This window comes from Staurois parvus, unplaced genomic scaffold (genome assembly GCF_062004578.1).
Source record: "Staurois parvus isolate SC_StPar_1 unplaced genomic scaffold, SC_StPar_1.0 ptg000424l, whole genome shotgun sequence".
NCBI lineage: Eukaryota > Metazoa > Chordata > Amphibia > Anura > Ranidae > Staurois > Staurois parvus.
The window spans coordinates 2,115,692-2,141,471 of NW_028318220.1; the positions used below are offsets into that span (position 1 = coordinate 2,115,692).

At 41.1% G+C, this 25,780-nt stretch overlaps 1 protein-coding gene across 1 annotated transcript in view; it reads right to left on the reverse strand.

Moving 5' to 3' along the window:
* The window catches only part of SH3PXD2B (SH3 and PX domains 2B), a 153,683-nt gene that overhangs the window by 91,935 nt on the left and 35,968 nt on the right, over positions 1-25,780 (reverse strand). The window contains exon 4 of the mRNA XM_089687384.1: positions 19,759-19,835. Coding sequence (XP_089543510.1) covers positions 19,759-19,835 — 77 coding nt within the window. The remainder of the gene's footprint in view (positions 1-19,758; positions 19,836-25,780) is intronic.

Consider the following 25,780-nt stretch of genomic DNA (forward strand, 5'->3'; position numbering starts at 1 on the left):
CAAGAGAAGACTTCACCAGAGTGAATACAGAAGGTTCACAACAAGACGTAAACCATTGGTGAGCCTCAAAAACAGGAAGGCCAGATTAGAGTTTGCCAAACGACATCTAAAAAAGCCTTCAAAGTTCTGGAACAACATCCTATGGACAGATCAGACCAAGATCAATGTGTACCAGAGTGATGGGAAGAGAAGAGTATGGAGAAGGAAAGGAACTGCTCATGATCCTAAGCATACCACCTCATCAGTGAAGCATGGTGGTGGTAGTGTCATGGCGTGGGCATGTATGGCTGCCAATGGAACTGGTTCTCTTGTATTTATTGATGATGTGACTGCTGACAAAAGCAGCAGGTTGAATTCTGAAGTGTTTCGGGAATATTATCTGCTCATATTCAGCCAAATGCTTCCGAACTCACTGGACGCCGCTTCACAGTGCAGATGGACAATGACCCAAAGCATACTGCAAAAGCAACCAAAGAGTTTTTTAAGGGAAAGAAGTGGAATGTTATGCAATGGCCAAGTCAATCACCTGACCTGAATCCGATTGAGCATGCATTTCACTTGCTGAAGACAAAACTGAAGGGAAAATGCCCCAAGAACAAGCAGGAACTGAAGACAGTTGCAGTAGAGGCCTGGCAGAGCATCACCAGGAATGAAACCCAACGTCTGGTGATGTCTATGCGTTCCAGACTTCAGGCTGTAATTGACTGCAAAGGATTTGCAACCAAGTATTAAAAAGTGAAAGTTTGATTTATGATTATTATTCTGTCCCATTACTTTTGGTCCCTTAATAAGTGGGAGGCACATATGCAAACTGTTGTAATTCCTACACCGTTCACCTGATTTGGATGTAAATACCCTCAAATTAAAGCTGACAGTCTGCAGTTAAAGCACATCTTGTTTGTTTCATTTCAAATCCATTGTGGTGGTGTATAGAGCCAAAAATGTTAGCATTTTGTCGATGTCCCAATATTTATGGACCTGACTATATATATATATATATATATATATATATATATATATATATATATAAATAAATATATATATAAAAGATGAGAATGCATCGACTAATTCAATATCCAACATGCCAAACCTTAAAATTTGCATGCGCTTGTGAAATGGTGACAAATATTAGCACCCTAAATTTTCTATAAGTGATGCTTTTAAAGCCCCTTATAGGTCATCAGTTTAGTGTTATGGAAGAGATCTGGTGCTAGAATTATTGCTCTCATCCTGGCGTGCGCGGCGATATGTGACATGTGTATCGCAATTGACGTCTACATGCGTAGGCGACCCAGACTGTGCTTTTATGTTTTTACGTGTGTATATGTGGGGCTTCCTCTTTTTTTTTGGGGGGGGGGCGTTATGTGCTTAGGTGTAACTTTAATTTTTTTTTTACAACTTAACCACCTCCCGTCAGGCCGTTGTATATAAACGACTGGACGGTGGCAGTGCAGGGTCGGGTGGCCGTTTATAAATGGCCTCCCCGCACCCTGCTTGTGCGCGCTCCTCGGGAGCGCGCAGCACAGCAATCTGGTGCCTGCTGTGTCCTCCGGACACAGTGGAACACCGATCGTCGGACGTGACCTCTGTACGAGATCCCGATCATGTGATCGTTGATTGGCCAATCAGTGATCACATGCAAAGTAGTAAGCAAGATATCACTTGTGACATCATTGCTTACTACGTGTGAAATCTGTGAATGATCACAGAGGTCACATGGTACAAGGCTATTCAAAACATCCTTGTACCATGTGACAAGCTGTGACCAATCACAGCTCACTCAGTAGTTCTCAATGGCTGCAAAAATACAGCTTAAGAGAAGGAGAAATGATTGCTTTTACATACTTTATGGGTGTAAAAGCAGTAAGTGTAAAAAAGAAAGAAAAAAAAATCTTCATCACCCCCAACAAGTAGTACAGTGTCACCATGGTGACACTGTACTGCTAGGGTGACCGTATGTAAAAAAAAATAAATAAAAAATATAAAAAAAATGTAAATAAAAATGTTAAAAATTATAATTTTGGTTATAAACCAATTTGGGTTATTTTTTTTTTACTAAAAATATAACAGAATAAATTTTAGCCAAGATTTATGATGAAATACTATTTATTTGCAAAATTTTATAAGAAAAACACTTTTTTTCAAAATTTTTGGACTTTTTACATAGCAAAAAAAAAAAAAAAAAATCACAGCAGTGAATAAATACCACCAAAATAAAGCTTTATCTGTCTCAAAAAAATGCAAAAAAAATGCAAAAATTCATATGGGTACAGTGTTGCATGACTGCGCAATTGTCATTCAAAGTGTGATAGCACTGAAAGCTGACAACTGGCCTGGACAGGAAGGGGGTAAAAGTGTCCGGACTGGAAGTGGTTAAAAAAAAAGTAAAAAAACATTTTTTTTTACACTTAATTTTTTTTTCATCACATAGGGGACAAAGTCCCCTATGTGATATTAGGTGACAGATTCTCTTTATTGAGACATCCAAGGTCTAAAAGACCCTGCATGTCTCCCCTGTACTACACAGTGTAAAGCAGTGCACATTGCACATTGCACAGCATTACATTTAGTGAATCTCTCAACAGGGACCTGGAAGTGACATCATAACGTCACTTCCAGGTCAAGACAAGAAGGGGAGGGGAGTGAACATGTCCACTCTCCTCCTTCCACTCTACCTGATGGCGGTCAGCCGGGCCCACAGATGGGCAGGGGGAGCCCGGGAGATAGTTAGCGGGGGTATTCACACGAGGGGGCTGAGAGGTTATCACTGTGTGGAAGCAATCGGCGGCAGCGCTGCCGCTGATTGCTTCCACCTGACAGATGAGCCCGCTGCTTTCCCGTAGCAGGGCTAAAAAGGTAGAAAAAAACGACATGCCCGGCGCCCGGAACTACATGTCCCGGGCGTCCGGCAATGGGAATTCAACATCCCTGAATGTAATTGTCAATTAAAGCCTTTGACAATTATGAAATGCTTGTAAATTATACTTCAGTATACCACAGTAACATCTGACAAAAAGATCTAAACACACTGAAGCAGCAGACTTTGTGAAAATTAATATTTGGGTCATTCTCAAAACTTGTGTCCAGAGCAGTATGTTGCATACGTTGGCACTCTGTATGATGTACTACTCAATATATACCCTGGACTAAGCATGTCAAACTGCGAGTCTCTGGCTCCTACTTTTTGACCCTCAGCCAGTTGAGGTTCCACACTGTTCTCAAGGTGATAATGGGTATACTAACTTCAATAATTTTGCAGTTCAATACCTTAGTAAATGTTCTATGGGCTAAAAGAATTGTAAGGTGCAATTACTGCTAATGTTAATTACCAAAGGTCTACAGTCTTTTTCCTCTAGTTATGCTGGTACCGCCCTCAGACAGTGGCCCTTGAAAAATATATTCCACTCATTTGAATTTGGCATATCTGCCCTGGACTGTACTGTTACCGAGTTCTACTGTTTGCTGTGTTTGAAAATTGTGACTGTCCCATCATATTGGGGGCTAGTTGGGAACACAACCAAAGCTCAATGTATACTCTATTGCCTCTTAGAAAATGTGGGGAGATGAGGGAGCTTATATTTATTTTAACAGTCCAAACAATAAATTTATTGATTACTAACAAAGGGTGATAATTCACTTTATAGCACTTAAGTAACATTAATTTCTCCTGTCCCTGTATCGTCTAACCGAAAACACCAGGAGCAATAGTTAAATGACTAATGAAAAGACAATCTTTTACCTCAAAAAGACCCTTATTAACAGGCTTGCTAAGCAGTTTTCCCAGCAGTTCCAATATGTCGTAACTAGTTCAGATTTCCACTCATTCCATTGTAGAACTCAACACATGGCTCTTTATTTAGTCTCTTTAAGAAAAAGAGCACTGACTGGAAAGGAAATGTGTAGGTTTTATGGTAGATCACATATCCTGGACCCCTTCTGTGAACTAAGCTAAGATAATATCCTATGTGCATCTTATACAAGCAGAGACTGCAAGGGCAGCCTTGAAGTACTAATGCAACAAATATGTCAGCTTTATCTTCAAAAAGGTGAAATTTTACTACAGTGCCTTAGTGAAAGAAATGACTGAATTATTGAGGCACAAATCAAATATACAAAATGTGAAATTCTAGCAAAAAAAACCAAATCATAGCCTCTCTGAAAACTGGAAATGTGCTGTAAATGTATTTTAAACCCAACAATTAACATCTTTATATGCTCCCTTGGTCTGTTAAATTTACTATTTGAATGCATTTTGTTATATCACTTTGATAGGTGTGGTACTTACTATAAACTTTTTTCTTAGAGTCAATTGATGGAAACAAAAATTCAGAAAGTCAGTTAATACTGCTGCCTAAGGAGAAGGACTGGGACACTGTCAAACAGAAAAATGTAAGCCAGAGCCTGTATAACCAGTCCTCAACCAGCATGCCTCGGTTTTAAGAGAAATCATTACTAAGGGCGAAAAAAAAAAATACAGAGGGTTGGGACCTGCATCCCTCAATGTACAGTTGTGCTCAAACGTTTACATACCCTGGCAGAAATTGTGAGATTTTGGCATTGATATTGAAAATATGGCTGATCATGCCAAAAAATGCTCTTTTATTGAAGGAGGATGATCATATGAATCCATTTATTTTCAAATAGTTGTTTGGCTCCTTTTTAAATCATAATAACAGAAATCACCCAAATAGTCATGATCAAAAGTTTACATATCCTGAAAGGTTTGGCCTTGGTACAGACACACAAGGTGACACAAATGCCAATTAGAGGTTAATGTCCCACATCTGTGGCTTTTTAAAATGCAATTAGTGTCAGTGTTTTTATAAATAGTCAATGAGTTTGTTACCTCTTACATGGAAGCACCCAAATGGCCATGATCAAAAGTTGACATACCCTGGAATGTTTGGCCTTGGTACAGACACACAAGGTGACACACACGGGTTAAAATGCCAATTAGAGGTTAATGTCCCACATCTGTGGCTTTTTAAACTGCAATTAGTGTCAGTGTATAAATAGTCAATGAGTTTGTTAGCTCTTACGTGGAAGCACTGACTAGGCTAGATACTGAGCCATGGGGATCAGAAAAGAACTGTCAAAAGTCCTGCGTAACAAGGTAATGGAACTTTATAAAGATGGAAAAGGACATAAAAAAAGGATGTCCAAAGCCTGGAATATGCCAATCAGTACTGTTAAATCACCTATTAAGAAGTGGAAAGTTTGTGGATCTCTTGATACCAAGCCAAGGTCAGGAAGACCAAGAAAGATTGCAGACATAACGGACAGAAGAATTGTCCGGGGTTCAAATAAAAATCCACAAGCAACCTCAAAAGAAAAACAGGCTGCTCTGGAAAAAGATCATGTGGTTGTTTTTGAGTAAAATACGGTGATACTTGAACAAATATTAGCTGTTTGGACGAGGTGCCAGAAATAAGCTTTTACTGCACCAATACCACAAAAATCCCAGTGCCTGACAACACCTTGACATGCCTAACCAGGCCTTTTTGGGTCACTGATGCAGTAAAGGCTTCTTTCTGGCACCTCGACCATGCAGCTCATTTTTGTTCAAGTGTCATCATATTGTGCTCCTTCAAAAAAACCACACTGTCTTTTTCCAGAGCAGCCGGTATTTTTCTTGTGGTTACCTACGGGTTTCCCTTTGTATCCCAAACAATTCTTTTGGCAGTTGTGGCTGCAATCTTTCTTGGTCTACCTGACCTTGGCTTGGTATCAAGAGATGCCCGAACTTTCCACTTCTTAATAGGTGCTTTAACAGTACTGATTGGCATATTCAAGGCTTTGGGCATCTTTTTAGGTCCTTTTCTATCTTTATAAAGTTCCATTACCTTGTTACGCAGGACTTTTGACAGTTCTTTTCTGATCCCCATGGCTCAGTATCTAGCCTAGTCAGTGCTTCCATGTAAGGAGGTAACAAACTCATTGACTATTTATAAAAACACTGACACGAATTGCATTTTAAAAAGCCACAGATGTGGGACATTAACCTCTAATTGGCATTTGTGTCACCTTGTGTGTCTGTACCAAGGCCAAACATTTCAGGATATGTAAACTTTTGATCATGGCTATTTGGGTGATTTCTGTTATCATTATGATTTAAAAGGGAGCCAAACAACTATTTGATAATAAATGGATTCATATGATCATCATGCTTCAATAAAAGAGCATTTTTTGGCATGATCAGTCATATTTTCAATATCAATGCCAAAATTTCACAATTTCTGCCAGGGTATGCAAACGTTTGAGCACAACTGTACATAAAAAAAGGTATTATGGTAAAAAAAAAAAAAAAAAAAATTAATATTTTTTCTCTTGTCCATTGAGGGACACGGGAATTCAGGAACAGCCAGGATACCCAAAACCAGTCCAGCTGAGGGGTGGGCAATAGCCAGGGCAATTGATCTTGAAAATGGGATAATACAATGCTATATCCTAAAAGGATGGCTAAAAACACCCTTGACAACTCACGAGTACAAAAATCATTCATTTAAAACACCTGGAAAGGTCAATGGATCCTGACAGAGGAACGCCACAGAATCTGCCTAACCTTGAGCACAGAGCAGGTTCTAAGAATCTGCTGACCTGTGCCAGGCCAGCAAAGCATCCACAGGGGCAGGAGGCATAGCTGAACTGCTAAGCACAGGAACTTCCTCAAGAGTCTGCAAGATCAGCCAAAGAAAAAAAACAAAATCTCCAGGTGATAAGGTTCCACAAAGGCCTCCGGATGTACTCTATCCTCAACAGGGCGTACCTGCATCCCACCATGTCCTGCCTGCTGACAATCCAGGAGAGCACAGGACACTCCAGTGAATATTTCTTCCTGCCATAAAAGAAATGAAAGTCACCCAAGTCAATGACCTCTCCCTGTGAAGTGGAACCAGCTGAGGAGGGCCAGATGTTAATACATTATCTAATGAACGCTGAACTATAAGCTTCATCCAGCACAGGGATTAGGCCTCGTGTCCTGTCACAAAGAGAGCTCCCAAAACGTTCCTTGAGGTCAAGATCATACAACAGTTGGCTTCTTGATTTGCATGCCACTGGACCTCAACTAAGTCTCAAAGGGATCCCCCAATGAAAAGGAGACCTTCAGTTCTGGAGAACAAGAAAAGGTATGGGTATACAGCAGAAAGTGGAGTTCTCCCAAGAACACAGAAAAAGGACCACTCCATTCACCAAAAAGGATTGACAGGCCACAGCAAGGTTTTTCTGCATAGAGATCGTGTGGATGTTTCACCCCAAGACCAAAAGCCCAGGGATAGAGAGAGAGAGGCTAAAAAAGACAAAGAGCCAAGAGAAATAGGCAGTCTTCATAACAGGGTGTTGCAATAACATCCTACAAGCCCCTGATCGGAAGGGGAAAATTTGCTGCCAGTTAAGAAGGACCCAGTGACATTCAGGGTACAGGCTTTTTTTGTGTGAGAATTTAAGATGAATATCCTCATGCTCTAGGGACTTAAAAGCTACCATTGGAAGGCAGCTGTAAGAGCCTATCTTGTAAAAGCATGCAGATGTTTGATCCTTAAGGTGTTCTGAGTGCTAGGGTCTAGAAACTGATGGTTCAACTTGGGCACATTCAGCTTGCCCATACATATATCAAATCTTGGCCGGGCTCTGCTGAACTGGCTCAGATTCAAACCATCTAGTGCCAGTCCAGGAGTGCTATCTGGTGGACAAGTTAATCTATTGGCTGCATAAGTAAAGCAATCGATAATATTACCTTCCAATCATAGGTGGGTAAATATTTCAAACTACACCATCTGGGATGGTCCCTAGATGAAGGGGTTTTTGGGAATAAAAGATGAAGCGTAGAAAGAAATGAGGATCCATATCTATCCATCCATCCAATGGAAAACAATCTTGATCCATCTTAAGGCAGATCATCCATCTTGATCTCCAGCTCCATCTTAAATCGTAATCCTCATCATCCTCCCCATCATTACACTCTCGTACAGCTCGGTCTGAGATGCTCAGGTGTGTCTCAACACCAATAACTCCTTGGGTGTGTCATGACAATCTCATGATCGCTGCCACCAATATGTCACGATTGCGGCGTCAAACCCCAGACCTTCTCACCGAACTCGTGACCGAAGGACTGGCCGATCCAAACCGCAATGTGACGTGCGTAACAATACCATGCCCAGCTGCACCCTGCACAAAGATTTTCCAGCTAATGGACTACAATCTATGTACCTGCAACCTGAGCAATTGTTACTGGGTCTGGTTAATTACGCAATTAACCCCTTCTCACTGCCACCACCTTTTAACACACACACATCTGAAACTGTGCCTCTCAGGAAGGGAGGGGGGAACGAGAATAAAGGAATAACATATCAGGAGGGTCAATTCCTCCGCCAAGATGGAGGTTGAAGCCAAAATGGTTGAACCGCGTCCATCTCTGATGCGCACGTTTGCGACAGGGTGTAGTATAATTTGCAAATTATTTTAGAAATTCCATCTTACTCCTGAATGCAACTTACCTAGATATATTCCCTTATATGTGCAATAGATTTTTGTTTGTTTGATGTGTTATTCCACTCACAGTATCATAACCCCTTGGTATTAAACAATTAAAGCAAAGCTATATTAACATAGCCTGTATTTAGGCATGGCACCTGTACCCTGCTGCAGAGGATCAAAGGGGACAGTCCGATAGATGAGGACATAGTTAACTGCTAGGTTAGATTGGCCAACTAAGTGAAATACTCCTTAGATACAGGATCAGCATACCAACTACACAGCCAAAGTGCTCTGTGCATCTGTAGGGACACCAGTTCTATGCGAGAGAAACAAGCTTGTAATAAGCAATCACAAAAGCAAAAGGCTCTAGACATTTTATGCAATGGGGGCCTACCCCTGAGGGAATCCACCCATTCTGCCATGGTTTGACCGATTAAAAGCTAATTCACACGTGTGGTGCGGATTGAAGCTCCGGTTTCACAGCTAATTGATACAGTAGTTGTTCATAGGTTCACGTCAGGTTTATCCTGTTCACACATATGCGGTTTAGAAACGATTCCCATAGAAGTCAATAGCTTGTTCTCTACCCCTGAACCTGACCGCACTGCTCAGAAATCATACATGACGCTTTTAAAAATCACACTGAATCCGCTCTGCCAGTGCATCCGACAGATATGAACAGGCACCATAGGAAGCAATGTTTTTTCAAATGTCATGCAAATTAGATGCGGTTCAAACCGCATCCAATCCGCATATATGTGAACGGGCATTTAATGTTACTACCAACATGGAACGAAGAGATAGAGCAATCATTTCAAACTGGAATTTCAAGGAAGGATTCTAGCTGCCCATCAGTGGAATCCCAAAAAGTAAGCACATCTTTAATCAGAAAAATGGTATTCCTGTTGGAGCAAGACCCCCAATATGGAAACTCCCTCTAAAAGAAGAAATGTTTGGATACACTCTGAGATGGGGTCCTGGGCTCTTCAGAGTATTTCCAGTCCACATACAACAACGACTCAAACAGCAGGTGCAGTGGAAAAGTGTTTGTAGCTGTAGGAGTGCTAAAAGGCTCAAGGCTTGAACAGCAGGCTGATATTTCAGATGCAGGGTAATGTGCACGGTGTCAATAGCAAGAGACTACCTTTCCTCAAAAACAGTCAGAGAAGGACTGTTGCAAATCCAGCCCAGTTTTATTTAAAACAGACCTTCCTTTGGTTGGAGGGGCCCAAGATATACAATGGCAGTACTGCTGTGAAAAGGTAGGTGCTGATATTCCAGGGCTACTGTTAGGTAAAGCCGGCACTGGGTGAGAACATAGCAGCTAATGTGAGCATAGTAACAGCTGGTGCAACACTTATGCAAGCCATTTAAAAAGCTGGCTATGCTATTCTGCTCTACCGGAGCTCTAAATAAATAACTGGTCTTGCTAAGTGTGAGAACACACCCACAATGCAGTACTGCATGCCCCAGTGTCCAGTCGCCAGGTCCTGCGCAATTTTACACTTTTAGAAAGCTGACATTTTCACAGGTTCTTCAGAGAGCTCCATCAGCAGGGGGCATGAAGAAAGCAAGTAAAGTCTCCACCTATGAACTGAACCGTTAACTTTTACCTAGTATTGGCAAAGTACAGGATTATTTTAACTTCCAAAGGGGTCTATGCAAGTCCAAAACAGGTAGGTATATCTATATGAACAAATCTATGTAGTCTAAGTAAGCGCAGGGTATTAGAGTACTCTTGCCATAATTGACTAGCTTACCTACATGTGCACAAAAAAAATTATTTTTGACTTACAGTGAAATCCTTTTCTTGGAGTACATTATGAGACACAGGATGAATTTTCAGATACACTGTGTTATGCTGCGGCCTTCAGAAGACACTGCCAAAACCATGCTGTAAGGACAGCCCAGTATAACCCTACCCACACCCAGCAGGCCTCGGTTTTGTTAGCAAGGAACAGTAGAGGAGTGAATTGTAAGCACAGAGGAGATATGAGTATCTGTTAATGTACTCCAAGAAAATAATTTTACGGCAAGTAAAAAATCTTATTGTTAACTGTACATTGCGGAACATAGGATGAGTATTCAGGTATACTTTCATTTCCAAAAGCAGTTGAACTGAGGGGTGGGCAACAGAGCAAACCTAGGCTAAAAAGCGCACAAAATCCAACAAGTTTACAGTGGTAGCTCAACAGAGCCTACAGAGCCATTTGAAGAACCTTACACCCAAAGCTAGTATCAGTGGACGTCTAAACATAATCCTGGTAAAACTTAAAAGTGTGAACAGAAGACCTGTTGGCCCACAATTCACTAACTGGTACAGTGGAGTGTGCTTTGATTGGAAAAGAGGGAACTCTGTCCCATGAGGTCATAAGCTTAAATGTTTTACTGCTGATGCCACCTAGTGATAGTGGAACAAGAAGCAAGCTGTATCCTACAGGTACATACTCAAATAGCTGGGAGCTTTTAGACTTTCAAGTGTAGTCAGATTAAGGAAAACCTAAAAAAACAAAAAAAAAAAAATTATGATTCTTGCTTCACAGGTAATTCCTTTGAAGCAGCTCCCACAGAGCAAGGCTTCCCTCGATGGGAACCCAACAGTAGCCATAAAATACAGAAAGGAGTGCTAGACTAAAATCAAGAGTCCAATATAATTTTACCTGTTGATAAAAAAGTCCATAGACCACTTGTCACATGAACTTCAGTTGTTCCGTAACTGCTGAAAGGGAAACTGTAGCTAAGAGAATCTTGAGCAGCGCATACCACACACAGACAATGTAGGAAAATCTCCTTAGAATCTTTAGTATCAGGACAGAGAGATGGTAGAAAAATGTCCTGGTAAGGTAAAAGAAACTACCTTGGGAAAAAAAGGTCATGGGCCTCAAAACAACCTTGCCCTTGTGTAGCAATAAAAGTGCTCTTTACAAGCTAAGTTAGCAAAGTCAGAATTTCACATGCAAAAGTGATGGAAAGGAAAGCAAAGCAACCTTGTGAGTTAAGAACAGAAAAAAGGAATATTCCTAATATGTTCAAAGGAAGGTCTTTGAGAAACCAGTCTGGGGTCCCATTGAGTCACTGAGGAATGTACAAGAGGATCAATTAGAGCAACATTCAGTAAGAAGGCCTTACCCAAGGAATGAGAGGCAAGTGGTTTCAGAAAAGAACTGCTAAGACCAAGACTTGACCCTTGATGGTTAGGCCAATCCTGATCCAGACCAGACTGGACAAAAGACAGGATTCATCCTATTGAGAACTTCCTCGGAAGGGTTATCGTTGTTTCATACCAACATGGTAACCTTTGTGAGAAGTCGATTTGCCATCTTTCAAGAGCATAGGGATCACCAATTGGAGCCTATTTTGCCAAAGCTGCAAAACAAGCCTCTTCTGGCTCTTCAGCAACTGGAGAAACGTGTTAGATTTTATCAAGATGGTTTTCATCTAAGAAAAGGTTCTCTCAGAGGAGAGAATAGGTCAGTTCTTTAGGATGCCATAACAACTCAGGCATGCTGAGAGTGCAGGGGTTATAATGGACTGTCCTTTCAGTTTTGTTTTGGCAGTGTCCAATCTCCTGTAGGCAGTGTGCCAGAATGTACCTGAATGCTCCTTCTGTATCTAGTACATAACAATTACAAAAAAAGTTGTTTCTGAAACTATCCAAGCCTGATAGTACCAGATGTTCATACAAAGACATTTGGCGCTTGGTGATCCCACCTAGTAGTACATGCATAAAAATCTCATCTCCCCACATAGAATATAAGGAAAAATACACAGTTATTCTACAATCCTCCCATCAGAAATAAAATGCATTTATTTATACTACAGACTCAAAGCTCTTTTTTCTTGGTTGTACTGCAATCTCTTCTGTCCTGTCAGGACATGCTTGAAGTCCTCACTACTAACCATCACCTTAACAGCCAAGTTTCACCAGTGTGCTCTAGTATACATAGTTGTTTTCTGGGTTTCCAAAATGCATGTTAAGGAAAAAAAGGGAAAAACTAGAGAATGTGTACAGTTCTAGGTAGAGGCAGGTACAGTCTAAAAAGAATGTCAGGACAGATATCTGGAAGCTGCCATAGCCGATTTGTTTATGATCTGAAGCTTTCAAAGCTAATCCTTGCTTTGCTGCTTGGTGAGTCATTAACCTGGAACAAGCACCCGTTGATCAGTTGTTTGGACAATGTTCACAATTTATGGCAAATAGATCTCTTTGCAGTTGTATCCAAGACATACAGTGTAAGAAGCCAGGAGCTGACTCATCCCACCTGGCTCTAACTATTACTAAAACATTACTTTTGTGTAAAATTGACCCTTTAGAGTTGTGTTTCATACACAGAATAAAATACTCAAATATCCCATTTTCACTAAAACAAAACATAATACTGACTTATGCAAACAGTGTAACATACAATAATTGGGCAGTGTGTAGTCCATCATACTTATAGAAATAAGAATTGTAAAATTGTTTAAAATGTCCAGAATGATGGAAATACTCTTAAATAAAGGACTAGATTTGCATCATTCCTGATTACAAACACCTGTGGCATGGGATTTCCTACATACTTCCTATAACAAATTTGGAAAGATTTATCGTAATCCCTTACGCTGCAATTTAAGGCACAGACACATATTCTAGTAAAAAAAATAAATAAATAAGAGAATGCCAGAGCAGAACACGTTCTGAGCAGAATCCTGAATGATGTCTACTTTGGCAGCTCAGTCCCAAACCCATACGTTGTAGGACTACACATGTGTTATGCACCTTGGACAAAACATACATTTGAACCGACGCGACAATTTAGGAACATATGAATATATAGAAATAGTTTGCTGCATGCCAAAAATGAATTTTTTTCATTTACACCAATGCATGGAATGAGTAGTGTACTCACTCACAGTATATCACACTAACAAGGGAAGCATAAGGGGCAAGTCAGATGGGTGATTTTGTAGCAGCAATTCCTTTCCGTTACAACTTGCTAATGCTAGCAATTTGTGGCTAGTGACGTAATGGTTATAGTCACTGGTGATTTGTTGCTAAGAAGTGATTTTTTTTTTCACCACAGGTTAAACTTGTGCTACATCCTTCTGTTAGCGTTTGTTACTACAAACCGTGTTATAATTTGTAGCTCAACTATTGAGATGAATGCAGAGAGATGGTCACTGATGAACTTGTCATCGAAATGAAATGCTGCACAAACTGAGTGACTGAGCTACAAAATACTGTAAAATTGGCAAGCCTGTGATTAACAGATTTCTTTAGCGAAATAAAACAAGAAAAACAAGGTTGGGTTTAAAATCTCCCAATAAAAAAGTATCACTTCAATGCAAAATGGTTTAGAAAACCAAGAAAACAATGTGATGACCCCCCCCCCCCCCCCTTTTATATTTGCCAGTTTGTGTATGTGAATGCTGGCCTTACTACAGACAAAATTTTTATTTTAGGGTTTTTTAGTTTTGGACAGTCAGGTTTTTATTGTGGTCTGTGCCCCAATTAGAGAGGTTCACACTCTCCATTTGTTATTTTTACCGGTATCACTGAAAGTAGAAGAAAATTCCAAATTTCAGGTTGTCCCTTGAACAGTAAGGCTATGTTCACACTAGCCTTGTCAGCAGGCGTCAGACAGGCATTTGGGAAGAGTTTTTAACGCTTCTCAAATGCCTATGAAATTTTTGCACCTGGCAGCACACAGTGCTGTTCACACGGAAGCGTTAGCGTCGTGGCAAAACTGATGCCTCGTGTCGAGTCAGGAGTTGAAGCCTCCCATTCAAGTCTATGGTGCCTGGCAGGCGTTTGCAGTGCGGTTGTGACACGGTTGCGGATCGTTAATGCCATTTAAATCACTATAAGGTTAGTCACCAAAGAAATGTCTCAATGAGTATGACACTCCTCCTATACCAACATCATTGCGCCAATAGAGAGTGAATATAATCACTGGGTGCTGCTATTATTAAAACTGTAAATAATGATAAATTGTGATAAGCAAAATAACCACAAATAATAGCGCAATTCTAAATTAAATCAATAAACTAAATTGCACAAATATATATAACCACCACCAAATATGTGCAAATTAATAGTGCAATAACATAAATATATCAATGATCCTCAATCAATGAAGTAATGAGATCCTCCTTCATCAAATGTGATATTCAGTGCTCAAAACACCCCATCAAATTGCACACTCACCATGTGCTAGTGATTAACCAGCATGTTAGTATATATCCAGCATTCTCCAAACAGACTCCAAGAGAAGATCCTCATGTGGTGGTAGTTAATCAGCATATCAATATATATCCAGTATTCCACCAAACAAACTCCAAAAGAAGATCCTCTCATATCCAAATTAGCACATGTGGATAAAGAAAATACTCGCCATACTCCGAGGAAGACTTCATTGGACGAAACGCGTTAGAGTGTGGCTATCCGGTGATGTCACCACGCACGCCGACGCACGTGTCCGGATCACGTGAAAGCACTATCGCCATCTTGAGTGCAGGCAAGCTGGTGAGACGCTGAATACAGAGCTCAGAGCTCTGATGTAACAAACGCTTTACTCTTACTTGTTTATTGTGAGTGTGATTTTAAGGGTTTTTTTTTTTTTTTACAATAAATCTGTTGGATAATATTACACTATGGCGAGTATTTTCTTTATCCATGTGCTAATTTGGATATGAGAGGATCTTCTTTTGGAGTTTGTTTGGTGGAATACTGGATATATATTGATATGCTGATTAATTACCAACACATGAGGATCTTCTCTTGGAGTCTGTTTGGTGAATGCTGGATATATACTAACATGCTGGTTATTCACTAGCACATGGTGAGTGTGCAATTTGATGGGGTGTTTTGAGCACTGAATATCACATTTGATGAAGGAGGATCTCATTACTTCATTGATTGAGGAGCAGGAAAACGCAAATCACGGCAACCATGGTACCGCAATTTTGCAGCGGTTTGTGTTTTCCCGCAGCCGGCGGTCAGGGTAGGCTCGTGTACATGGAGCCTTAAACTTCATGTACACAAGCAGCTCCTAAACTCGAGTTTAGGAACTTTTGGCATTTTTTTGTAAGCGTTTGAAAAATTTTTTAATGCTTCCATTTCCAGATGCTCTCCAGAGCCTTTTTTCATCATGAAAAATGTATGCAAAGCATTTTCAAAGTACTCAAATGGACAAACCACTGAACACAGGATGTTCCTACCAAGCTTGTCACACACTGTAATGACCAATTCACACCTCAGACCTCTCCCACCCTTGGAAACAAAAGATATGTTAATGACCATTCACACCTCAAATTCCTCATGCTGACCCCCTGCCAGGTGGCCTTAATGACTCACACCACCAGCCACCTTTCCCACCCTTGGAAACAAAAGAAATGTTAATGAGCAACTCACACCTAAGCTAATCTCAGCACGTACTGCTCTCTCTGCTTCTACTCTCTGTATTTCTCTGAAACAGTCTGAATTAGTTAATAATTTACCACTTTCCAGTACATTCTGAGCATTTGAGAGGTTCTCCTTTGCTTATCTTTAAAAAACGCTTCTAAACGCAAGCGCGCATAAACGCGGTATGCAAACATGGCTAAACGTTTTTTAACCTACGTTTCCAGCAGTCAGTTTCCATCATTCAGAAGTGTCCCGTGTATATGGGGCCTAAGGCTTCATGCACAAAAGCAGCTCCTAAACTCGAGTTTAGGAGCTTTTGGCATTTTTTTGCTAAAGCTCCTAAACTCAACTCCATAAAAGCTTATGTACACATTGGCTTTTAGCAGAGTTTAGGAGCTGCCGAGTTTAGGTAAGGTTAAACCATCCCTCTCTTGAACGTGGAAGAATCGCGTTCATGATTTTGGCCGCTATAAGCAGGAAAACTAAACACGCGGCAACCGCGGTACCACGTTTTTGCAGCGATTTGCGGTTTTTCACAGTCGTTGGTCAGGGTAGGCTCGTGCACATGAAGCCTTAGAAGAAAAACCTGTCCGCTGCCAGCATGGTGCATGAAACCCTTCCTCTCTGTGGGGAAGCAGTACTATCTATGCAGAGGTCCAATATATCCAATGCGGAGTTAGACCTACAGCTGTGCAATTAGACGCTTTATATTTCTTTCATCGGTCACTTTTGTTGTAAAAAGACTGCTGTACAGCTTACAGCCTAAGTTTACAAAAGACAAAAAAAAAAAAACAATTTAAGCACAAGGGACATTGCTTACCTTCGGTGCGAGTTGTCCCTTGTGCTTGTCTAGTTCAGTAGTAATTTTCCTCCTCCAATACACCACAAACACCTCCTCACCCCACTGCTGTAATCTTTTGGTGCAGCAGGGGGTTAATAGAACTGAGGAGCTCATGAGTGCCCAACTATGCTTGCACTTTCTGCCCAGCTCCTCCATTCATAGACGCCGTACTATAGCTTTTTAAATTGAAACATGAGGCTTACAGTGGCTGGGTGCATCGGGAGGGGAAGATTACTACTGAATTAGAAGATAGATGCACAAGGGATATGCCACACTGAAGTAATGCCTCTAGTACTTCTTTTTATTTACTTTTTTTTTTCTTAAGGTAAACTTAGGCTTCAAAATTATATTAAACCCTCAGTTTTAAGCACTTTCAGTAGACTGAATCACTTATCTTGAATCACTTGTTTGTCTTTTAACCCGTGCCTATGTTTCACTTTAAGCTACTGCCATGGCTGATGCCATGACCGATGCCCAGGTTTCCTGTTTCAGGGAGGCTCCTTTCTTTTGCAACATGGTATGGAGGCACTCCTGCATGCAGGAACTATAGGTATGTTTGCTTAAAACAGTGTTTTTCAACTATTTTTCCCAGTAAATCCATCCTTTAACTACTTTCCACCAGCTAAAAATACATTTACTGCTAGTGGGTGGCACAGCCAGGCCCATACCCATATGTCGAGGTAAACTTCCTGGCTTTCAGGCACATATGCCCCCTGCTGAGCTATGCTGTTATTGGGCACAGCACAAGTATGCCAGCAGATTGCAGCCAATGATTTGTGTTCTATACCTGCTGATCGGCTATGGCTAATCACAGTGCAAAGTTTTGTGCTTACAACCACACAGAACTCCACATAGACAGTGATCACGACTCAGAAATCTCAAAATCGACTCTTGAGTTTAGGGAGAAAAAGCAGCCTGATCTGTGAGTAAAAGCAGTCCACATTACACTTGTTAGGCAAACCGTTAACCCCTTCATTGCCCCTTGATGTTAACCTCTTCCTAGCCAGTGTCATTAGTGCAGTGTACAGTATTATCACCAATTACTGTATTAGTGTCACTAGTGATGTCAGTTAGCGTCCCTCCCAGCAAGTGTGTTAGAGCCAGGTTGCCTACAAGTCACTGATCACAGCCATTACTACTATAGCGTCCAGTATATATACCGTAATTTGTAGGAGCTATAACGTTCACACAAACTAATTAATATACAGCCCTGGCCAAAATATTTGAGAATGACACAAATAATTCACAAAAGTCTGCTAATTCAGTGTTTTTAGATCTTTTTGTCAGGTGTTATATGGTATACTGAAGTATAATTGCAAGCATTTTACACGTGTCAAAGGATTTTGTTGAGGATTACATTAAGTTTATACAAAGAGTCAATATTTGCAGTGTTAACTCTTCTTTTTCCAAGACCTCTGCAATTCACCCGGGCATGCAGTCAATCAACTTCTGGGCCACATCCTGACTGATGGCAGCCCATTCTATCATAATCAATGCTTGGCGTTTGTCAGAATTTAAGGGTTTTCTTTGTTGTTCACCCTCTAGAGGATTGACCACAAGTTCTCCATGGGATTAAAATCTGGGGAGTTTCCTGGCCATGAACCCAAAATGTTGATGTTTTGTTCCCCAAGCCACTTAGTTATCACTTTTGCCTTATGGCAATGTGCTCCATAATGCTCAAATAGGCATTGTTCGTCACCAAACGGTTGTTGGATGGTTGGGAGAAGTTGCTCTAGAAGGATATTTTTGTACAATCCTTTAAAAAATTTCAAGTGAGCCCACTCCCTGAGAAGCAATCCCACACATGAATGGTCTCAGGATGCTTTACTGTTGGCATGACACAAATAATATGTGTATATCAAATAATAAAAGTGGTGAAAAAGATCTGTGCATGTATAGTCCCAATATCAAATATAATATTCAAACAATAAAACCTGTACGGGGTGGCTGAAAACAAAAATTATGTTCCCACAACCAACAAACGAAATAATGCAAAAGGATAATTGTTGCACCTTCCCTATAAAGACAAACCAAGTAATAGATTTCATCTACTGTGCAAAATGAAAACATAAATTATAATGTCATCTTAACATTAAAACAATATAAGTGAATATCCTCATAAATTGACAGATTACAACGCAAATTTTGACCGTGCAGATCATTCCACTTTATCATACCTCTTGTATCTCTCAAGCACATGCACAGTGATACCCACCACCATTCACCACTGTGCTCACCTCAAATGATGGCCCTGTCCCTTTCCAGGTCTTAAAGCGGTAGTAAACCACATAAAAAAAAAACCCTGCAAGGTAAAGGCATAATGTGCTAGTATGCATTGCATACTAGCACATTATGAAGGGCTTACCTTGAAACAAAGCCCTCCAGCGGACCAGCGTCACATCTCCACGGGGCTTCCATCTTCACCCGTCTTCCTTCCAGGTTTGCGAGCTTTGGCAGGCTGACTGGCAGAGCCATGATAACGTCACTCCCGTGCATGTGTGCGGGAGTCCTGGGCTATTACCTACATGTAAGTTTTATTATAAGTTTACCTGTAGGTAAAATTATTAAAGAAGAGATTACTTCCACTTTAAAGCCTTTTTTCCCTTAGTGCCAATTCACATATATGTGGATTGGATGATGAACCGCATCCAATCCGCATGCTATGTGAAATAACATTACTTCCTATGGTGACTGTTCACATATGCCCAATGCAGTGGCAGTGCAAATTCAGTGCGTACTGAAAAAGAGTGCTGTCCGATTTCTGAGCAGTGCAGTCCAATTATCCTTTTGAATTAGTTCTTCGGTGCTGTCTGATAATCCAAAGTGCTTTGGGAACTTTTACAGCATAATAAAATGTTTATTTACAAGATAAAAGATTGTATACACAGTAAAAAATTGTTCTAAAACAGTAATGTGTACCCGAAAATAATGGTACATTACAGTTTCCCTTTGAAGCAGTTGAAAAAAGCTTCTTGACATCTATCTCCATTATATGGTTGTCACAACTTTCCCCTAATTCCCAGTGTACCAAAGGTCACTTTACAAAGATTGTACTCACCTTGCAATATTCATCAATGGGTATCAAGCGCCTCACTGCTACGTCACGTATGTGACTTCTCCGAAACAGGATTTTTCCTAAACAAAACAAAGAAAAGTTTATTTCTTTTATGACTAATACCTATGCACAGTACCACAGTTTAAAGTGTAGCTACGGTAAAAAAAAAAAAACAACAACAAATATACAGATAATGCAGTCTGTCAATAGCAGTAAAAAAGCAAATCTTCTGCTCCCTATAACAGTTTAGATACCTGTTGACCTTGCCAATAGATCCTTTTTTTTCTACTTACATCAGCTGGTCAAGCTGTCCAGCTGTCAAGTTTTAGTTAGAGGTTGAGACCAACAATTTATTACTGACAGGGGTGATATTATTAGTCAGCTTTTATTCATATGGCTTAAAGAGGAATTCCAGGTGTGGTATTTTATACATAGGTACCTTGGTCCAGCTTGAACTAATATATCTACAGCTACGCATATATACCATACGTGGCCAATGCCCCTGAAAGCTGGAGATTACTGAAGCAGACGCTGCTACTCCAGGTGATCTCTATCCTGCTGCATTCTGAACACAGGAGGTTGGCCGCTCGGATGGGCATCATTTAGAGAATGCTTTGCATTTTCTGAATAAAAGCAAAGCATTCTCTGACTAGGGAGGTGGAGAAGCAGAATGGTAGTGTCATGCTCTCCATCTTGTCCAATAATGAATGAAAGTGTTCACTTTTCAAAATGCAAAGCATTCTCTCAATGGCACGACCTTCAGTGTTCATAATACAGCACGGCAGCCACTTGGCACTGGACCAGGAAGCATGTGAAGATCACTGGTATGACGGCGTCTAGTGATTTCCAGCTTCCAGGGGTATCGGCCAGGTATGAATATTTTATGCATAGTTTCATTGGTCCAAGCTGGACCAATGTAACCATGCATAAACTATTCATACCTGGAATTCTTTGTTAAAAAGAAGTTATCTGGAGTTGGGCTTTACTCTGTCTTTTACTTTAAGCGGTAGTAAACTGCATGAAAGAAAAAAAAAGAAAAAAAAAAAAAAGGTTTTTGCCAGCTAGCAGTTATTCTGTTCTCCCAGCAGGGACAGTTGTCAGGAGAACACAAATCGCTCCTCCGGAGGGATTCCCCCCATCAACACTCGAGCACTATTTTCGTTACTAAAATCTAAGGCCTACCCAAAGCAATCAAGAAGCCCTCAGTCCAATCAGTGCACAGGACAGGAAAGCCTTTACAGAACAGAAGATATTCACAAGTCTCATTCCATCACATATCCCAAAAATAAGAGGATTATTCCTCATTTCAGTACAATAGACGCGGAAATGCATATCATTGCCTAACACCCCTTTGGCTTGATGCACATTCAGAACTGTTGGAGTAGAGTACAAATATAGGCTAATGTTATACATTGTACTATGTCTACTGTACTACTACTACTTTGGTTCTGAGCGATAATTTGTATGGCATCGCCCACTGTCTTGAAATGAGAAATACTCCTCTTATTTTTGGGATAAGTGATAAAATGTGGCATGTAAATGTTGCAGCACAGTAATGCACTACTGTGTGATATGCTAGCAAAGACGCCACAGGCGCAATCTTTGGTCTGTTGCAGTGTTTTAGGCAACCCAAAGTTAACTTGCATACTTTAAATGCACCACAACAAATTTCACTGGTACGAACAGGCCAACAATCCCCCCCTCCCCCCCTCCCCCCACGTATTTGGTTTACCAGTGGACACTAGGTACACTTATGCTATGTACACACAATAGGAATATCGTCCGGTTCAACAGGAACCAGCCAACATTTGGACAGTGTGTACAGCTGTCTGGCTAACAGAAATGGTCCACTTACCTGGTTTTGTCAAAAGAACATGCTGGAAAACCAGCATCTGACCAGCAGCTGATCAGCGGTGGCAGCCAATGGCTGCCAGCATTAATCAGTGTGTTCTGGGGTGAGGGCAATACACATGTCAGAACAATAGCTCAGCAGGAGAGATTGTCCCACAAACACTGCATAGTTAGTACAGCGACTACTTGGTTGAAAGAAAAAAAAAAAAAAGAACTTAAAAGTGTGCATCAGACTTTAGCTGACCAGAACACTGATGTTAATTTACACATCAAACCAGGGTACCATTTACCAATAGGTAGGGCTAAATGTGTACAGTGGGGAAAAATTATTATTTGATCCCCTGCAGATTTTTTTTTATGTTTACAACTTTACAAAAAAATAAATAAATAAATAAATAAAAGGGGTCTATAATTTTTATCATAGGTGTACTCTAAACGACAGAGACAGAATATCACCTAAAAATCCAGAAAAAAAAACATATGATGCAAATATTATAAATGGAGTTGCAGTTCAGTGAGTAAAATAAGTATTTGATCCCCTACAAACCAACAATAATTCTGGCTCCCACAGACTGGCTATGTACTCATGTGGTACACAGATTAGTCCTGTCAATTTAAGAATGTGCTTCTAATGACAACTCGTTATGTGTATAAAAGACACCTGTCCACAGAATCTTTTTCTTGGGCACCACCATGGGTAGAACCAAAGAGCTGTCAAAAAGGACGTTAGGGACAAGATTGTAGACCTGCACAAGGCTGAACACTGAAGATGGGTTGTGGATGGGTCTTCCAGCTTGACAATAACCCAGAACATACCACCAAGGCAACAAAGGAGTGGCTCAAGAAGAAGCGCATTAAGGTCATAGAGTGGCCTAGCCAGTCTCCAGACCTTAATCCTATAGAAAATTTATGGGAGGGAGCTGAAACTTAGAGTTGCCAAGCAACAGCCAAGAAACCTTAAAGTGTTACTAAACCCAGGACCCTGCATTCACTATATCTGGTCTCCCACAGTACACAGAACATGGAAGTGCAATTATTTTAGTAAACAAACTGCCAAATACCTTTTAGTATATAGTTAGAGCAGTCTTGGGACCTCTATCAGTGTCCAGCCAAGCATATTTTAAAGCTTGTATGAGGAGTTATTCTGTTCTAGGAAGATGCAGGACCCCTGACCTCTGTGTGGACAGTGCCGATTGGCCCTGTGCTGATCACATCCACTAAGAAAAAAAAAAACCTCTCTAGCAATACACACCAAATTGAGCATGTGCAGAGGGTCTCCACACGTCTTATCAGAAGATAAGAGGGGGACACTGGAAGAAGGGGAGGATCAAAGAAGAATCAAACAGCGATTTTACACAATGCAGAGGACTAACTCTTAGGTTCCACAGTGAGTATAAGAAGTATGCTTTACTGCATATACAGACTGATTTTACTGTTTTGGGTTGTGATGGAGGTGTGGGTGGGACAGAACACACGCAGAGTGCAGTAGGCACACAAGGTTTTTATTGAGGGATTTGGACACTTGATCAGTATAGCAAGGGTCAAGTCTGGGGCACACAGCAGAGGGACAGTTCAGGCAGGCAATGGGTGAAGTCCGGGCACACAGCAGAGGGCAGTTCAGACAGGCAATGGGTAAGTCTGGGCACACAGCAGATGGCAGTTCAGGCAGGCAATGGGTAAGTCCAGGCACACAGCAGAGGGCAGGCATTGGGTAAGTCCAGGCACACAGCAAAGGGCAGGCTGGCACGCAATGGGTAATCCGGGCACAGAGCAGAGGGCAGGCAAAGGGTAAGTCCGGGCAACTAGCAGAGGGCAGACCGGTGGGCAGGGTAATATGGGCACACAGCAGAAGGCAGCTCTGTCAGGCAGGATAATCAGGGCACACAGCAGAAGGCAGCTCTGTTAGGCAGGAGATCCGGGCACTCAGCAGAGGGGACACAGCAGAAGGCAGGCTGGCAGGGAAGAGTTAAATCCGGCTTGGCTGTAAGGTCTGGCCGCAGCTCAGACCTCTCACAGCACTCAGGGTCACGAGCAGAAAAAGATCTCCCCGCTGGGGTCCTTCTCCAGTCTTTTATCGCCGGAGCAGGACACTCCCAGGTTGCCACGGCAATGGCCGGCCTGGCGTCGGGTTTCCAGGGCAGCAAGCCCTCCCCCTCACTCCAGCCACGCACAGGGAGTGCGGCCATTGTCTACGGCGGCTGCAGAGCGTGGGAACCTCAGGGCCGCGCTCTGCCTGCCGAGACACAGGGAAGGGGGTGCACGGAGACACTCAGGTGGCCTGCATGTGGAGAATCCACATGCAGGCACAGTGGGGCGGCAGACTCCTTGGCGCGCGACCGAGGAGAGGTGTGACCCTTGCCACAGGAGGCAGCTCCCTTGCGACCAGCACACCACTTTATGTGGGCTATGTGCGGACGCAGGGACATGCAATGAGGAAGGGAGGGGGGAAGAGAGGGAGTGAGGGAGGGGGGACCATGACACGGGTTTAGTAACACTTTAAGGATTAGAAAAGATCTGTAAAGAAGAGTGGACCAAAATCCCTCCTGAGATGTGTGCAAACCTGGTAACCAACTATAAGAAACATCTTACCTAAAATGCTTGCCAACAAGGGTTTCTCCACCAAGTACTAAGTTATGTTTTGCTTGGGGATCAAATACTTATTTTACTCACTAAACTGCAACTCAATTTATAACATTTGTATCATGTGTTTTTTCTGGATTTTGGTTGATATTATGTCTCTATCATTTAAAATACACCTATGATATAAATTATAGACTCTTCATTTCTTTGCCAGTAGAGAAACTTACAAAATCTGCAGGGGATCAAATCGTTATTTTCCCCACTGTAGGTTACTTAATATTTTACTTTAAAGGTTCCCTTAATGTTGTATCTACCATTAAAAAAAAAAGATAAAACCTGTACATTTTGTCTGCACTTTTCAACTTCCATCTGTGCAAGAAAAACTGACGAATGTACTTATTGAATGCAACCAACCTGAGTAAGTTCTTCCTTCCTGCCTTGGGTTTATTTATAGTATACTCTAAAGAAATTCTTGCAGAGATGCAGATTTCTTTTTTTTTTTTTAAATATGCGCATTACTGAGCACAGCTTTAATTCATTAACTTTGTCTTTCCTAGGATTAAACTTCCATGTAGCATGTAAAAGGTCTAAGAGCTCCAATATCCATATAACAATCAGAGATATGAGGCTAAACTTGTTCATACATGTGGTATGTGATCATACAGAAATCAAAGACCAGACCTTGTGACAATTCTTTTTCTCCAACATACACATACAACTATTACTAGTAAATGAGTGTTTGGTGACTGCATTGTGCTGTAGAAGATCATCTCTGTTACTAGTAAAGACAAAAAGAATATTTATATAAAATCTCCAACACCCCTCCACCCAATCTCCTAACAATTCTTGAACTCTTTTTAACCAATCTAATTGATTGTATTCTGTGCATGGTGCAACTGTGTAATCTCATTTCATGTAAATTACCCGTACAGAATATATTTAAATTGAAAACTTCATGCAATTAAGGTTGTTAAATTTATATCGCCCAACGCCCAGGACATGTAGTGCCAGGCAGATAGTCTTTATTTACATTTAGCCCTGCTGCGTGCAAGCATCTGTCAGGTGGAAGCATTCGGGTGGCCCTGACCCGAAAGTGATGTGACATTGACAGATTCCCAGCCATTGAGGCCAGGAAAGAATGTAATGCGGTGCGACGTACACTGCATTACATTCAAGGGAGACATGCAGACATACACCCAAACATATAACCCCCCCAAATTTTTCAAGAGCCCTCCCCCACCCCCACATATATGCATGTGCAAACGTAAAAGCACGTGCTGGAGTGCCTACACATGAAAACGTCGAGATACACGTTACATATCGCCTTGCACTCCAGAATGAGAACAATATTTCTAAAACGCTGATGACCTATAAGGGGCTTTAAAAGCGTCACCTATAAAAAATATAGGGTACTAAAAGTTTGTTGCCGTTTCCCAAGCGCACGCAAATTTAAGGTTTGACATGTTTGATTTCTATTTACTCGATGCAACCTCATCTTTTATATTTTACAAAAAAATTGGATAATTTATTGCTTTTTGTGCCCTAAAATTAACTTAAGTGTATTTTTTACTGAACGTTTGCATTTCCTACACCG